Source organism: Aethina tumida, chromosome 2, assembly GCF_024364675.1.
Source record: "Aethina tumida isolate Nest 87 chromosome 2, icAetTumi1.1, whole genome shotgun sequence".
Taxonomy (NCBI): domain Eukaryota; kingdom Metazoa; phylum Arthropoda; class Insecta; order Coleoptera; family Nitidulidae; genus Aethina; species Aethina tumida.
In genome coordinates, this window is record NC_065436.1 from 6,094,273 (window position 1) to 6,111,245 (window position 16,973).

Here is a 16,973-nt window from a genome sequence, read left to right on the forward strand (position 1 = left end):
TTTTTTAGACTACTTAAAATAAAATTTATATAAATAAATAATATTCTATCTTGTAATGTTACATTTATTTAGTGTGTTTTTGTGTTTAATTTACAATATACATCATTATTTATTATACAATTAATTATTTGTTCAATGGAATTTAATGAATTTTCATTGTTTATATTGAAAATAATAATTTCACTAATGACAGCTTATGTCATAATATATGTGTAATTTAATATAGAATATTTGAGGTAAAAAACATGTGGTTCGTTTGTTTATATAATCGATTTACCAAATTAAATTATTATTACATTTTCAATCAATTTTTCTTATTTAGTATTATTTATAGTTAATTTATAATTGTAATTTTATAATTATCAATTTTTCAAGACAATTTAAAATAATAATAATATTTTCTATATCACAATTAACTATTATAATAAATTATTATTTATTAAAAATTTAATATAATTTTTAAAGAGTTTAACATGAAAAATCGTGCACATTTGTTTATTTAATTATTTAAATCAAGTGGTGGGAATCACATTACCAAAAATAAACCTTTTTAAAAACATATATGTTTTTCAGTTTGCATTGCTATATTTATTTAGTGTATTTTTTTGTTTAGTGTACGTTATTATTGTTGTTATTTTTATACAAATATTGCTATGTCGATGTAATTCAATGGATTTTGATTGTTTACATTTAATATAAGTGTTTTGAAATGTGTGTTCGTTATTTGACAACGAAAACATTTAAATTAAATGTAAATTTTATAAATAAAAATGATGAAAGATTCATTTAGAACAATTAAATTTTCCTCTCTTTATTCTATAAAAACTTTACAAATAGTTCTTACTTTTTATAATTATTTACTTTAAAAACTTTTTAAAATCAATATTTTACATTATGTAAAAACATATTTCAAAGTTTTAATTTAGTATTTAAATAAATACTTAACATAATAATATTATGGAATTCTATTGTAAAAATATATGTTTTATTTAATTTTTATACTAATAACTTTAATAAGACTATTTATAGCTGTTCTTAATCCAAATTGTCATAAATAAAAGTATTTAAGGCAGAAAAGTTTAGTTTTTTATGGAAACATTAAAATTATATTATGACTAAAATTAAAAAATATATGTTGTAAAAGTTTTCATAATCGTCAATGAATAAACAAATATGTATATTTAAAATTTGTCAATTAAAAAACCGTATTAATTAATATTTGTTGTGAAACCGGGTGTAATATAGAAATAATTAATTACCCCAAGGTTGCCGATTATTTCCTAATATTTAAGTCTCGACATTACATTTCAAAATGTTGAAATGGGAGAACAAAAACCGCATGGGTGTGTTCTACAGGTCTTTTAATTCAATTTTTTTTTTGTAATGGAAAATTATTATTATTGATACTACAGACGAAGTGTGTGATAAATCTGAAACGAAGATACCTGACTCTCTTAAAAAAATGCTGACTAATTCATATTGATGGTTTATGCATATTTTTTTATAAATTATTTATAAATATTGGTCGACGTAAATAAATAAAATAGCAGCAAGTCAAGATAATAGACGAATAGGTTGTTTAATAAATAACTTAATTATTAACAACATCCACGTCATAGAAATATTTTTTAATGGCATTTTAAGTAATTCCAATAACAAAATTATATTTTAAAAATGTAATAGGATTGTTTAAATTAGCATATTTACTTAATTTTGAAGGTAAAGTCTGAAAACTCGATCTAATTAAACAGTCTTCATGTACACAATATAAATTAGGTATTGATTTTTGGTGGTTAACATGTAAATTAATATCCCTGTGGTTCAAATCCATCTATTTTGGCATTATCAAATAACCTTTGATATACTATATATTATGTAAATATTTGAAGTATTATTTAAAACTATAAATTACAAAATAATTTCACATTAGACTGCATAGATAAATATATTTTTAAACAGATCAAAGCTACACCGCAAAATTGGTTGATGTAGTCTTAATCTAATCAATATTTTCGTTTAATTTAAATATATCTAATTGATACAATAATTGGGACAATTATATACACATAATCAGGAAGTTTTTGATACTGAAAAATCAGCAATGTTCAGAAAGTTCGTTTGTGTCGGTCTTTGAAGTTATCTCATTGGCTAGAGGCACGCCTCAGCTCCCCTACCATTGAACAGCACGACCTTAAAGCGCATGCGTGAATGTTGGAACCAAAGGGAAACATTCAAGATTTACCTGTGAAACGAATTGACGCAGAGGCACATTTAAAAGTGCCTCCTGAGAATTTGCCCCCTCAATATTCATTGAAATTTAATGTAATACTGTTGTTTAATTGTCGGTTTGGTAACATATTATCTTTGTTTAAGTAAGTAAATAAATAAATAAAATCACAAAAAATATTTTTTTAATATTAATTGAATAGTGGTCACTATTGATAAAGTATCAATCATCTTTAGGAATACAAAAAGAATGGATTGCTGAGTAAATATTATTTTATCCATTTTATTATATTGTTTCAGGTCATGAAAAGTGCACCTTCCACCACGATCTAGAATTGGACCACAGACCGCCAACAAGAGAAGCCATGTTGCCCGAAATGTCCAGATCCTACAGACTGTTACTCGGTTCCTTGGGCGAGAATCCGGACAGACCAGGCCTACTCAAGACTCCGGAACGTGCCGCCAAAGCCATGCTGTTCTTTACCAAGGGCTACGACCAAAGTCTAGAAGGTAAGTTGTTAATTAGATGGTCAAAAGTGAATTTATTTGAGAGTGAGTTGAATTAAGAACAACTATTTTATTCCTCTGGAGTACCTCTCATGTATTACTTGACTGTCGGTTGAAAATAACTAAAGCGCAAAGTACTTTTTATACAAAAAGTTATACAATATTAAATCTTTTACTGTAAAATGAGAGTGAGTTGAATTAAGAATAGCTATTTTATTCCTCTGGAGTACCTTTCATGTATTACTTGACTGTCAGTTGAAAATAACTAAAGTACAAAATATTTTTTATACAAAAAGTTATACATTATTAAATCTTTTACTGTAAAATGAGAGTGAGTTCGATTAATAAAAGCTATTTTATTCCTCTAGAGTACCTTTCATGTATTACTTGACTGTCAGTTGAAAATAACTAAAGTACAAAGTATTTTTTATACAAAAAGTTATACAATATTAAATCTTTTACTGCAAAATGAGAGTGAGTCGGATTAAGAACAGCTATTTTATTCCTCTGGAGTACCTTTCATGTATTACTTGACTGTCAGTTGAAAATAACAAAGGTACAAAGTATTTTTTATACAAGAAGTTGTACAATATTAAATCTTTTACTGTAAAATGAGAGTGGGTTGGATTAAGAACACCTATTTTATTCCTCTGGGGTACCTTTCATGTATTACTTGACTGTCAGTTGAAAATAACTAAAGTACAAAGTACTTTTTATACAAAAAGTTATACAATATTAAATCTTTTACTGTAAAATGAGAGTGAGTTGAATTAAGAATAGCTATTTTATTCCTCTGGAGTACCTTTCATGTATTACTTGACTGTCGGTTGAAAATAACTAAAGTACAAAGTACTTTTTGTAGAAAAAGTTATACAATATTAAATCTTTTACTGTAAAATGAGAGTGAGTTGGATTAAGAACAGCTATTTTATTCCTCTAGAGTACCTTTCATGTATTACTTGACTGTCAGTTGAAAATAACTAAAGTACAAAATATTTTTTATACAAAAAGTTATACATTATTAAATCTTTTACTGTAAAATGAGAGTGAGTTCGATTAATAAAAGCTATTTTATTCCTCTGGAGTACCTTTCATGTATTACTTGACTGTCAGTTGAAATTAACTAAAGTACAAAGTATTTTTTATACAAAAAGTTATACAATATTAAATCTTTTACTGTAAAATGAGAGTGAGTTGAATTAAGAATAGCTATTTTATTCCTCTGGAGTACCTTTCATGTATTACTTGACTGTCGGTTGAAAATAACTAAAGTACAAAGTACTTTTTATACAAAAAGTTATACAATATTAAATCTTCTACTGTAAAATGAGAGTGAGTTGGATTAAGAACAGCTATTTTATTCCTCTGGAGTACCTTTTATGTATTACTTGACTGTCAGTTGAAAATAACTAAAGTACAAAGTATTTTTTTTATAAAAAAGTTATACAATATTAAATCTTTTACTATAAAATGTAATTGGTATCTGGATAAAGTAGGTTCGCTTTGTTTAATCGAGATACAAGTAATTAAGCAGATTCTTTAGAAAGGTTCAGATCTCTTATGAGATTGTTCAGTTCTTACTGATTAAAACTTTTAAAATTTGTTGAATCTGCTTCAAAGTTACATAAATACACATAATAAAGCTTTCAAAGTGAAATAAACCTTTGTAGGTATATCTGGTTGATTAGATTTTAATTTTAAGAACAATTTCTATTCTTATTTTTTACCCATATTATACTTTTTGTCAGAACTGAATATAAAAAATTTATTTGTTTATCCTTATTATTATAAGCAAAATAGTCTGCTTCAAAAAATCTACCTTCATTATTATTTGTGTGGGTATTTTTTGGAGCAAAGTATGTCCAATAAATAAAAGATGAACCCTTTTTGTTCTACCTAAATTTAGTAATAATTCATGAGATAAATCCAGAATGCATATTTTCGCAATTACGTCTAAACACATCAACAGCGATATTGGCAATGCCATCATCTTGATACCCCATCTCTCTATGCCAGACAAGTAACTTAGTTACCTGTTGAATGCGCCTCTGGCGGAAGCTGCGAACGCCGGGTGGCAATTTCCTCTAGAACCAATTACTAAGTCTTAATTAGGATCCTTTCAGCTATCCAAAATGCTCCCAGCCACTCTTTAATAGCTCAAGTTTACCGGGTTTTTATATCTCCTTTTATTAAATCAATTCAACCACTCCCAGAGTTTAGTTAATTCGATGAAAGGCTCTTTGAGTTTATACCACTTGTAGATAAAGTTTTTTCTTTAATTAGTAAGTTAAGATTTGTTCCATCCCCAACAACAAACATTGTTTTTTAAGTGTGCTAGTGTAAAGTTACAATATTTTCTTAAGGATGACCCACAGACCGACGATAAAAACAACTTTTATATAAAATTTTATGAGGTAAAATCAAGGCCGTAACAGAAACACCGTGAGTCCTAATACGTAATGTGATTTGAACTCGAAAGGTAAAATTAATATAAAATCAATATCAACGCAATTCATGTCAATGGCAGATGCGAACTGACATACAACACAGTGACTTATGGTACTTGAAACGCATTCACGTAAAGCTGTCTATGAATATGGACTACTATCACTTATTATTTTGATTTTGTTACAAAAATACGACATTATATTTTTCCCTTTAAATAGTTCTGAATGTGCTTTATTCAATTTTTACTGTATAAAGAATAGTAAAATATTTTATTCAATTTGAGACATATATAGTATTTATTATTATTATATTTTTGAGAATCACTCAATATATTACTAATTACTTGCATTACATTGTTTAATATTTTTATTATTATTATCTTGTGTTAATTATAACTCATAATAAAACTATAAATTGGTAACAACTTTAATATTATGATTAAATTTAAATTTAAAATATATTATGTATGTGTTATGTTTTATCAACTTTTTATTTCAATTTAACAACAATATTAATTTTCCTTTACAACCTACTAATAATAATTATAATAATAATTGTAATTAACAAAATTTTTGGAAAAGTCTAAATAATTAGAATAATAATTAGATAAGTAAAGTATAAATAATTAAAACATTTTTATATTAAAATAGTGATACATGTTTTATTTTATTTGTTTGTTATATTTGTATAACTATATTCCTTTTTTGACTACAATTTAATGTTAAAATTAAAAAATGTTTATAATATACTAAAAAATTATCGAAATTTCAAATTTTTATACATTACATTTATCTTTTCTTTTATCTATACTCATATCTTTAATTAATATAAATCTAAACATCCAGAAAATAATATAGAAAATATTAATTTTATAAAAAAAAAAAATAGAAAAACTACAAAAATTGCCTTTATAAACTTTCGTACTGAAATAGTTTAATTAAATGTTTAGTTCCATCTAGAAAAAGATATTAAACAAAATAAATTATTAAAAAAAAAATAATTTTGAATTCAAAAAAATACAGTTTAAATATCTGTTGTTATTTTTTATATTTATTTTATATACTTTCTGTTAACTCAATCTTTACATTATAATAATTATAAAAAAGCATTTAAAATAGAAAATTAATAATAGAGAATAACTTTTATTTATTTGATATATGTTTATTTTTTCTATAAATTTCATTTTGAATAAAAATCTTAATTTGAGATATTCAAAGTAGATTTAATTTTAATATTTAATAATATTCTCCATAAATTACTTAAAATAAATTTTTATGAATTATAATTTGTGAAATAAAATAAATTCTAATAATTATTTTAAAATTTTTATTATATTTATTTTATTTCTGTTAACTCTATTTTACATTATAATAATTATAAAAAGCATTTAAAATGGACAATTAACATAACATTTGTTTATTTGTTATATTATTATTTTTCCAATAAATTTTCCAATTATGATTACAAAAGGATTTAGTTAAAAATCTCAATAGAAGCTTTTTTAAATGTTAAAATATTAATAGATATTTAATATTTAATTTTAATATTTAAAAATATTCTCCATATATATTTTTATCGATTATATTTTGTGAAGCAATATAAATTCTAATAATTATTTTACAAAATTGTATTATTATTTGTTCAATAAATTTTATTTTCAATACAAAAAGATATATTATAGAAAAAATATCTGTTTTTTAATTTAATATTCAATATTTTTCAAAAAAATCACTACTTATAAAATATTAAAATACTGATAAATAAATATAAATATATTTTTATTTAATTTTTAATTGAATTTAATTTTAATATGTTAAAAATATGTTCTATAAATTACTTAAAATACATTTTTATGAATTATTGTTTGTGAAATAAAATAAATTCTAATAATTATTTTACAATTTTTATTATATTTATTTTATATACATTATCTATCTCAATTTTATTTTATAATGATTATAAAAAATCATTTAAAATAGAAAAATAATAATACAACGAAACTTTTGTTTATTTTTTCAATAAATTTGAATATAAAAGATATAAGATAAAATATCAGTTTTTAATAAATATACTCAATATTTTTCAAAAAAGTCATTACTTATAATATATTTAATAATTATTCATAGATAAATATGAATAAATTTTTATTTAGTTTTCTTAATCAAAATAAATTTAATTTTAATATCTAAAAATATTCTCCCTAAATTACTTAAAATATATTTTTATGAATTATAATTTATGAAATAAAATAAATTCTAATGTTTCTATATATTTTCTGTTTTCAATTTTATATTTTATAATTATAAAAAATATTTAAAATAGAAAATTAATAATATAATATGACTTTTGTTTATTTGTTCCATAAATTTTATTATGAATACACAAAGATGTAGTTAAAATATCTATTTTTTAACAAATATACTCAATATTTTAAAAAAAACAGTCACTACTTGTAAAATATCAAAATATTCATAGAGAAATATTTATTTATTTCTCTTAATTTAGATATTCGAAGTAAATTTATAATATTTAAAAACATTCTAAATATATTACTTAAAACACAATTTTATGAATTATAATTTTTGAAATAAAATAAATTCACATAATTATTTTACAATTTTAATTATACTTTATTACATATTTCATGTTTACTCAATTTTACATTATAATAATAATTATAATAAGTCAATATTTTCAAAAAAAGTCACTATGTAACTTATATAAAGATATTTTTATGAATTATAACTTGTGAAATAATTTACATATTTTCGGTTTATTCAATTTTAGATAATAATAGTAAGTATCTTTTACTTGTTAAATTATTTATATAGAATTATTATATATTAGAACAATAATAAAAATTGTCTTTGGCAACATATTTAGTAGTAATAATTTTTATTATTATTATTATTATTATTAAATTTTATTATAAATACCAAAAATATTTTTCAGTAAAGGGCCACGATATAATATAATAATTAAAATTTCTATGAATAAATATATTTATTTATTTTCTTAATTTAAAATAATAAATTAATTTAAATTTAATAATTTTCTGTGTTATTTACAAACCTATCTACAATAGTAATTTGTGAAGTATAATAATTTTTATTATATTTATTTTACAGTTTTCCTGTTGACACACATTTTTTCCTATTTGTCTAAATGATATACATTTAGTGACAAATTGTAGACAAATTACACTTTAGTAATAACGAGTTAGTTAATATTTAATTGTCAGTCACCTGATATGTGATGTGTTACACCTGAATATAAAATATTTATTTAAAAGAACATTACAAAACATCTTACTTTAACCAATCAGCTTTATGAAACACTATAAACTGTTATAGTTTATCTTTACACTTACTTTTCTACATAAATGCATAAACACAAAACATGTATAACCATGAAAAGACACGTCCCCAATATTTCAACAGGACTCAAGTCATCCGATACCGATTTTTTATTGAAATACCTTCAACGCTAAGGAGATAAAAGAGTCCGTGACGTGACCATGGCAACTAGATTTTGAGCGAACTCAATTTGCGCTATCATTACAAGACAATCATAGTTGGTAGGGTCTTTGTACTTGTTGCCGGTGTCTTTTGTTCCAACAAATCGCACATAAAGAGGCTTCTGTTCCGACTGCCGTCGAGGGAAATCATATTTCTGGAGACGTAAATCGGAATCCATCGGAGCAGGATCTGTACACTTCTTAACAAAAGGACTTAATGAGGGATTGGCTGCTCTGGGGGAGCAAAACAACTTGATCTTTAATTTTGTACAAGTGACCTATTTGAAATATTATAAGACGTAATTATTATTTTTAATCACATCAATTTTTTATCTTATCTAATATTTCAGCACACAAAACAAAAAATATAAATATTGTAAAAGACATTATATTAAAGAATATAATAAAACTTTTTTTATTAATTTATATTAAAAATAAAATTCTAATTTTTATCAATGTAATCTACAATGGTGAAAAAAAGTATGGAACGTTTATTTACTTGTTACAAATGTTACTTATTGTTTTTCCTAATCTGTTACAAATCTGAACAAATCCTATTTATTAATTTAAGACCACTTAACATTTAAATAAAATTACAATTTTATGTTTTAATTCAAAACAATTTAATAACATTTGAATTTGAAATTAAACTTAAATTTGATCTATAAAATAAAATATTTTTTCTACTGTCAACTGCTAAATAATTAATTTAATATCTAATATTTAATAATTGTTTTAAAAGTAAATAAAGAAAATTATTGAAGAAAAAATTATATAATAAACCTTTTTTTATTAATTTATATTAAAAATAAAATTCTAATTTTTAACAATGTAATCTACAATGGTGGAAAAAAGTATGGAACGTTTATTTACTTGTAACAAATGTTAATTATTGTTTTCCCTAATCTGTTACAAATCTGAACAAATCTTACTTATTAATTTATCACCATTTAACATTTAAATAAAATTACAATTTTATATTTTATTCAAAAATATTTAATCACATTTGAATTTGAAATTATACTTAAATTTTATCTATTTATAAAATAAAATATTTTTTCTACTGTCAACAGTTAAATAATTAATTTAATATGCAATATTTAATAAGTGTTTTACAAATAAATAAAAGTAAATATTGAAACAAAAATTATATAATAGAACTTTTTTTATTAATTTATATTCAAAATAAAATTCTAATTTTTATCAATGTAATCTACAATGGTGGAAAAAAGTATGGAACGTTTATTTACTTGTTACAAATGTTACTTATTGTCTTCCCTAATCTGTTACAAATCTGGACAAATCTTATTTATTAATTTAACACCATTTAACATTTAAATAAAATTACAATTTTATATTTTATTCAAAAATATTTAATCACATTTGAATTTGAAATTAAACTTAAATTTGATCTATAAAATAAAATATTTTTTCTACTGTCAACTGCTAAATAATTATTTTAATATCCAACATTTAATAAATGTTTTACAAATAAATAAAAGTAAATATTGAAACAAAAATTATATAATAGAACTTTTTTTATTAATTTATATGCAAAATAAAATTCTAATTTTTATCAATGTAATCTACAGTGGTGGAAAAAAGTATGGAACATTCATTTACTATTTACAAATGCTACTTATTGTCTTCCCTAATCTGTTACAAATCTGGACAAATCTTATTTATTAATTTAACACCATTTAACATTTAAGTAAAATTACAATTTTATATTTTAATTTAAAAAGAAATAATCAAATTTGAATTTGATCTATAAAATAAAATATTTTTTCTACTGTCAATTACTAAATAATTAATTTCGTATCCAATATTTAATAAGTGTTAATAAATAAAAATATATATTGAAACAAAAATTATATAATAAAACTTTTTTTATTATTTTCCCATACTTTTTTCCACCACTATAGATTACATTGATAAAAATTAGAATTTTATTTTTAATATAAATTAATAAAACAGTTTTATTGTTATTAAATAAACCACATTTATATAAAATGTAATTATGGATTTTTAGACAAATTCTATATCTTAGGAGAATTTATAAACTTTAATATTATTTTATTAATATTCTTATATGTAAATCATTAAGTCATCTTGTTAACTTTCCGCAAAATATTATTAAAAATGACCTTATATATAGACAGCAATTAATTAATGTGTACCCATGCTAGATAATTAAAATTTCCTTTCTTTTAAGTAAATATTCATGATCAATTACTAGTTAAATTATTTAAATCCTTCATGAACATAATTAAAAGACAAATGCATGTAATGCATATTAATTATTTTTATAAATTAATTGTGGACTTTCCTAGTTGCAAATTAAAGGGATAAACAGAGTACATTGTATAATAACAATAAGCATAAATATTCTCACATTTAGGTACTTTTAACAGTTGTTTAATGTGATTTTTTATGGTTCACACAATTATATTTATGTTTTAATGACGTCAGATTATATAAATCTTCACTTAACTAACCGTTTTCATTTTATTGACAGATATCAAATCTTATTGCTATCAATAAAAGAAAAAACAAATACATAATAACATTGCTAAACGATTATGAACACTGTTTGTTAAATTTAGGTTTATTGTTTCGAAACTTGAAATTCCAGTAATATAAATGTTGTAATTACATTAATTGCGACCAATTTAATATTTAAATCAATTTTTATGATTATATTTTCTTTTTTTTTATTCCCCACTGAATTAAGTAAAAAAGTGGGTACTCTATTATATTCAAAGCGAGACAAATTATTTCTTGTAACTTTTCCATCGTCGAAAAGTGTCGGAGCAGAACTTTTGCCACGTAAATTGAGAAAATGGGCATCGCAGACCCTCGTCGCCGTTGAGTGCCTCGCAATGAATGAAATTTAACCGTCGCGATTCTTTTGAACCGTCTAAATGGCGAAAGAATTCCGGTCAAAAGTGTCGGTCGCAGCTTAACTCGCCCGGCTTCCGCAGCTTGAAAGCCCCAGTCGTTTCTATAGCAGCCCGGACCGCCGTTCACCATTTGCGACGAGCGGAAAACGCATTTAGGTTTCCTTTTTCCCTCTGCGTAGATGCACGGGTTGTTAAAGGGTGTTAAAATTATTACCCAAGTACATTTATATATTTTTTAAACTAATTAAAATGGGCTACATTAATTGGTAATTTTATTTATTTAATCAATCAACTCAACTTTGTTTGTTGTCAAATTGCCAACTAGAAAGTGGTTGTTGCAACCTTGGAACGACGAGGATTTCCTTGTTTAAATTATAAACACTTCTGGGAAAATATGTCATATAACACATTGCCAGGAATCAATTGAATAAACTTCTGCTGGAGATTACCTTTAATTTATCTTTTTAAATCAATCAATTAATGCAGATTGTAAATGCAAAATGACTTTAAACAATTTCACAAAGTATAATGTTACTTAATATTTTTCCTAAACTGTTACAAATCTGAATCTGAAGTCTTATTTACTAATTTAACACCAATAATAATTGATTATTATTTATATTTTCTGAAAACGAGGAAAATAAATGTATACACTCTGTATATTTATTTAAAAATAGATTAGATTCTTTAAATTCTTTAGATTCATTTCTTTAAATTCTTTAGATTCATTTCTTTAAATTCTTTAGATTCATTTCTTTAAATAATTTAGATTCTTTAGATTCTTTGGATTCTTTGGATTATTTGGATTCTTTGGATTCTTTAGATTCTTTAGATTCTTTAGATTCTTTAGATTCTTTAGATTCTTTGGATTCTTTAGATTCTTTAGATTCTTTAGATTCTTTAGATTCTTTAGATTCTTTAGATTCTTTAGATTCTTTAGATTCTTTAGATTCTTTGGATTCTTTAGATTCTTTAGATTCTTTAGATTCTTTAGATTCTTTAGATTCTTTAGATTCTTTAGATTCTTTAGATTCTTTAGATTCTTTAAATTCTTTAGATTCTTTAGATTCTTTAGATTCTTTAGATTCTTTAGATTCTTTAGATTCTTTAGATTCTTTAGATTCTTTAGATTCTTTAGATTCTTTAGATTCTTTAGATTCTTTAGATTCTTTAGATTCTTTAGATTCTTTAGATTCTTTAGATTCTTTAGATTCTTTAGATTCTTTAGATTCTTTAGATTCTTTAGATTCTTTAGATTCTTTAGATTCTTTAGATTCTTTAGATTCTTTAGATTCTTTAGATTCTTTAGATTCTTTAGATTCTTTAGATTCTTTAGATTCTTTAGATTCTTTAGATGCTTCACATACTTTAAAGACGATTAGGATTGTCCTTTAAACGTCTCACAAGAATATACCAAACCATAATTGAGTACCCACCAAATAAGATGGCATTTCAACAGATATGAAAAATCTCAGAGGAAAAGAATCCACTTTTTCTAAGTATTCCACCATTGTAAATCTCCGCAACTTGCTAATATCTGATTCAACTACACCAGTCCACTCAAACTTCCCACTTCCACTGACCAACCAATGCTTAAACGTACTAAATGCTGATTTATTCCCTCTTTTTACATAAAATCCTCCATTCTTCCCAAATAGTTCCAATGCATTATTCCCCCTTTTTAATCCCGATATATTTGCTCGACCTGTTGAATAAGTCATTCATTACGTCACGTAAAGCTCGAGCGTAGACAGCGAACATGAATTTTGTTTCAATCGAGATTTTATCGCAGTTATGAAATATCGTCGTTTTTCTTGTTGACCCAAATTTCCTCGGCCTGAACGATTAATTAATTTTTTAGAGGTGCTGAACGACGCAATCTTCGACGAGGACCACGACGAGATGGTGGTGGTGAAGGACATCGAGATGTTCTCTATGTGCGAGCACCACTTGGTCCCGTTCTACGGCAAAGTGTCCATCGGATATTTGCCCTGTGGGAAGATTTTGGGTCTGAGTAAGTTGGCCAGGATCGTGGAGATCTATTCGAGAAGGCTTCAGGTCCAGGAACGGCTGACGAAGCAGATTGCTGTGGCTGTCACAAAGGCAGTTCAACCAGCTGGTGTTGCTGTCGTTGTTGAGGGAACGTAAGTACTTTCTTATATAATTAAAGTGTTGAATTGTGATCAACTTAATGGTTTTCAGGCACATGTGTATGGTCATGAGGGGAGTGCAGAAGATTAACAGCAAAACCGTAACGTCGACCATGTTGGGAGTTTTTCGGGATGATCCTAAGACCAGGGAAGAGTTTTTGAATCTGGTACAGTCAAAATAAATCCGGCATGTTTCCATGGCTCGTTCTTAATATTGATTTTAGTTTAATTTATGGTTTCTAAATTAATTTATGACATTCAGTACGCAAGTACAAATGTCTTCAATTTCCTTATACTGTTAGTATTATTTAAAATTTCTGATTTTACTTTTGCATATAATATCAATAGGCTTTTAGATTTAACGTCTCATAATGTATAAAAACATAGTATTAAAATGTGAATTAAATTTTAGTGGCTATAACTTTCAGTTCATTAATACCGTCAACATCATAAATGGTGTTATACGTTACGTATAAAGTTTAGTAGGTTTTGAATTTTATTACACCATTTTGACAATAAATTTTATGACGACTTGAAAGAATTCCATGAGGGTTGTCAAAAACTGATTTTAGTTTAGAGATAATTAGATTCCGACCTTTTTACAAATATTATAAACAATTTTTATGAAGACAAATTTACAATGAACATTTACAATGCATTATTTCACTGCCTTTTTGGCTAAAAAGCACATTTCTTTTTACAAATATTGTTATAGTTATAGTTTACAATTGTCAAGATTTTGTAAGATCCCAATTAAAATCATTCAATCAAACACAACTTTATGAAGCCTAAAATGTTTATATATTTATTTATATATACATTAATATTATAATTTATTATCAAATTTTATTAAATTGGATTTGGTATATTGAAAATTTTAAATTGGGATTTTCTATTTTAAGTACTTAAGTATAACTTAAATGGACCATATATATTAACATTGTTTATAAACAATGCTTTGAATATGTACATGTATACAAATGTGTATAAATGTTTAGTGTCTCTGTGATATGTAAAAAATATATTATTGGATCTACTGAATAAAAACATTACGAATTTTCTATAAATTTATAACTGTTTAATAGTTTTCAAAATTATATAACTTGTGAAATATGTTGTTTAAAATCTTAATTATATTTTTATAATCTATTTGACAAAGTTTATTTTATTATATTATATGTATATGAAAGACAATCAATGTTTGAATGTAAAATATGTAAAAAAAATAATAAAAGCTGTTACCAAAAAACATTGCCTTTTTATTTATGTGCGAGTATTTATAATTATACAGAGGCACGCCTCAGCTCCCCCATCATTGAAACAATAGCCCGATCTTAAAGCGCATGCGCAAATGTTGGAACCACGTAGAAATATTCAAGATTTACTTATGAAACAAATTGGCACCAAGAGGCACATTTAAAAGTGCCTCTGGAGAACTTGCGCACAAAATATTCATTGAAATTTAATCTAAAAGTGTTTTGCTTGTTTAATTGTTGGTTTTACAACATATTAAACTTCTACCTTTGTTTAAATATTAGGTTAAAAGAGTAAAAACAAAATTTTTAATGTTCAAAATCACTTACATAGGTGAGACACTGCCTCAGCTGCCTCATCTGAGTCGCCGTCACTGTTTATTTCACAATTTTATTATTTTTAATAAAAATTATAGGAACTGTCTCTTTAGAGTGTGTACTCTGCTGAACAATCCTGCAAAACGTTGTTGAAGTCTCTAATCAATATATAATAAAACCATTTTTACCTTGATAATACAACTAATAATATAATGTGCATTATTGTTCAAATAAATATTTTATTATTACAATAATTTATTTCTAAAGTAATTGGTGACTTTTACTTTTACAAATGTTAAGTTGCCACACATGTAGTCGTGTGTGACATAACCCCAAAGCACGTTTTATATCTTCCTATTTTTCGCCGGCTAACATTCCTAAATAATTTTCAAAGATGAATAACATTTTGAAAGCAACCTTAAGAGTTAATGGATTAAGGTCCTTATTGAACCCTGCCAGACAGGTGGTGTATAGCGCCAACTTCCAACAAAGGCTCCTGACCAGGAATCTCTGGTACATGTGCGGTTCCAGAGATGGAATCAGAACATTTTCGGAAAACAAACACAGCAACTTGTGCAGTTGCGGCTGCAACATGACCAAACACGGCGTTCACAGTAAAGGTACCAGACGCTAAAGGAATTTGTAATTTAGCACATGTGGAATGTTTTTTGTAGGTGAACGAGAACTGGTGGAGTTCCTGACTGAGGAGATTTTGGCCGAGAAAAAGGCGCAAAAAGTTAAAACTATTCCCACTGAACTCGATGGGTTTGCTGCAAGTCTTAATGGTGCTGAAGTCACCTTAACCAAACAATGTGGTGATGAAACGTCAGTACATTAATAAAATTAATAATCTATAACTATTCTAATTGGATTACATTTTGTAGTGTCAAGATCAAATTCAATATTAACCACACAGTTGACACTGAGGCTGAACCAGAGTTGCACGAAAATTTAGACAAACCTGAAATTGGAGAACTCAAATCTAAACCTTCCTTTGATGTTGAATTAATAAGGAATAAGACCACAGTTAGTATTAGGTGCTCATTTATTGGCCCCAATGAACAAGATGAAGGATACAGTAAGTACACCCTCTCACAAAAATAATCCCCAACTCAACAATAAATTATTTTTAGATGACATCTTTGGTATAGATGAAATCAGTATTTATGATGGTGAATGGAATGAAAACACCTATGCCGTTTCTGGTGAAGTCATTGACTCAGTAAGGGTGGATATTTTCCAATTTTAAAGTTAACATGTCTAACATATTTTTATTTTAGTATTTATATGATTTACTTCTGAATTATCTGGAGGAAAAAGGAATTTCTAATGAATTTGTGGAGAAACTATCACAATACAGCACAGCCTATGAACACACAGCATACATTGGGCTGTTAGAAGGTCTTTCAAAGTTTGTGTCTGGAAAGTAGACATCACAAAGTTAATATTTTAAGTCTTAAGTGTTATGTTTAAGTGTTATATTTTCTAAATTCACAACCTAGATTATAATGTAAAGTATATTTAAATCCGTGTTTTATTTATTTATATTACTTTAAATTATAAGTAATTATTATTAATATAATACAAAAAAAGCAACACACATTTTTAATATTTGAGCTTGTAAAACAGATTTAATTTAATTATTATATAT

The 16,973-nt window shown here is 24.8% G+C and overlaps 2 protein-coding genes across 4 annotated transcripts in view; both read left to right on the forward strand.

Moving 5' to 3' along the window:
- Window positions 1–15,002, forward strand: part of LOC109600216 (GTP cyclohydrolase 1) — a 33,690-nt gene extending 18,688 nt beyond the window's left edge. For both annotated transcript variants that reach the window (XM_020016330.2, XM_020016329.2), the window contains exons 2-4: window positions 2,527–2,736; window positions 13,463–13,745; window positions 13,804–15,002. In XM_020016330.2, the coding sequence (XP_019871889.1) occupies window positions 2,527–2,736; window positions 13,463–13,745; window positions 13,804–13,933 (623 nt within the window). In that variant the 3' untranslated portion in view covers window positions 13,934–15,002. The remainder of the gene's footprint in view (window positions 1–2,526; window positions 2,737–13,462; window positions 13,746–13,803) is intronic.
- Window positions 15,003–15,632: 630 nt separating this feature from the next.
- Window positions 15,633–16,848, forward strand: LOC109600224 (complement component 1 Q subcomponent-binding protein, mitochondrial). 2 transcript variants are annotated; one of them, XM_020016346.2, is made up of 5 exons: window positions 15,633–15,942; window positions 15,997–16,147; window positions 16,207–16,400; window positions 16,456–16,550; window positions 16,603–16,848. In XM_020016346.2, exons 1-5 carry the CDS (start codon window positions 15,717–15,719, stop codon window positions 16,750–16,752), a joined length of 816 nt encoding a protein of 271 aa, XP_019871905.2. In that variant the 5' UTR covers window positions 15,633–15,716; the 3' UTR covers window positions 16,753–16,848. The 2 variants fall into 2 exon arrangements, with proteins under 2 accessions (XP_019871905.2, XP_019871906.2); XM_020016347.2 differs by having other exon boundaries at window positions 16,456–16,544.
- The last annotated feature ends 125 nt before the right edge of the window (window positions 16,849–16,973 follow it).

Bases quoted from the DNA above. Each gene is read 5' to 3' on its own strand.
- LOC109600224 (XM_020016346.2), top strand. From the start codon at position 15,717: ATGAATAACATTTTGAAAGCAACCTTAAGAGTTAATGGATTAAGGTCC. The intron at 15,943-15,996 runs GTACCAGACGCT...TGTTTTTTGTAG, and splicing joins ACACGGCGTTCACAGTAAAG to GTGAACGAGAACTGGTGGAG. The intron at 16,401-16,455 runs GTAAGTACACCC...AATTATTTTTAG, and splicing joins TGAACAAGATGAAGGATACA to ATGACATCTTTGGTATAGAT.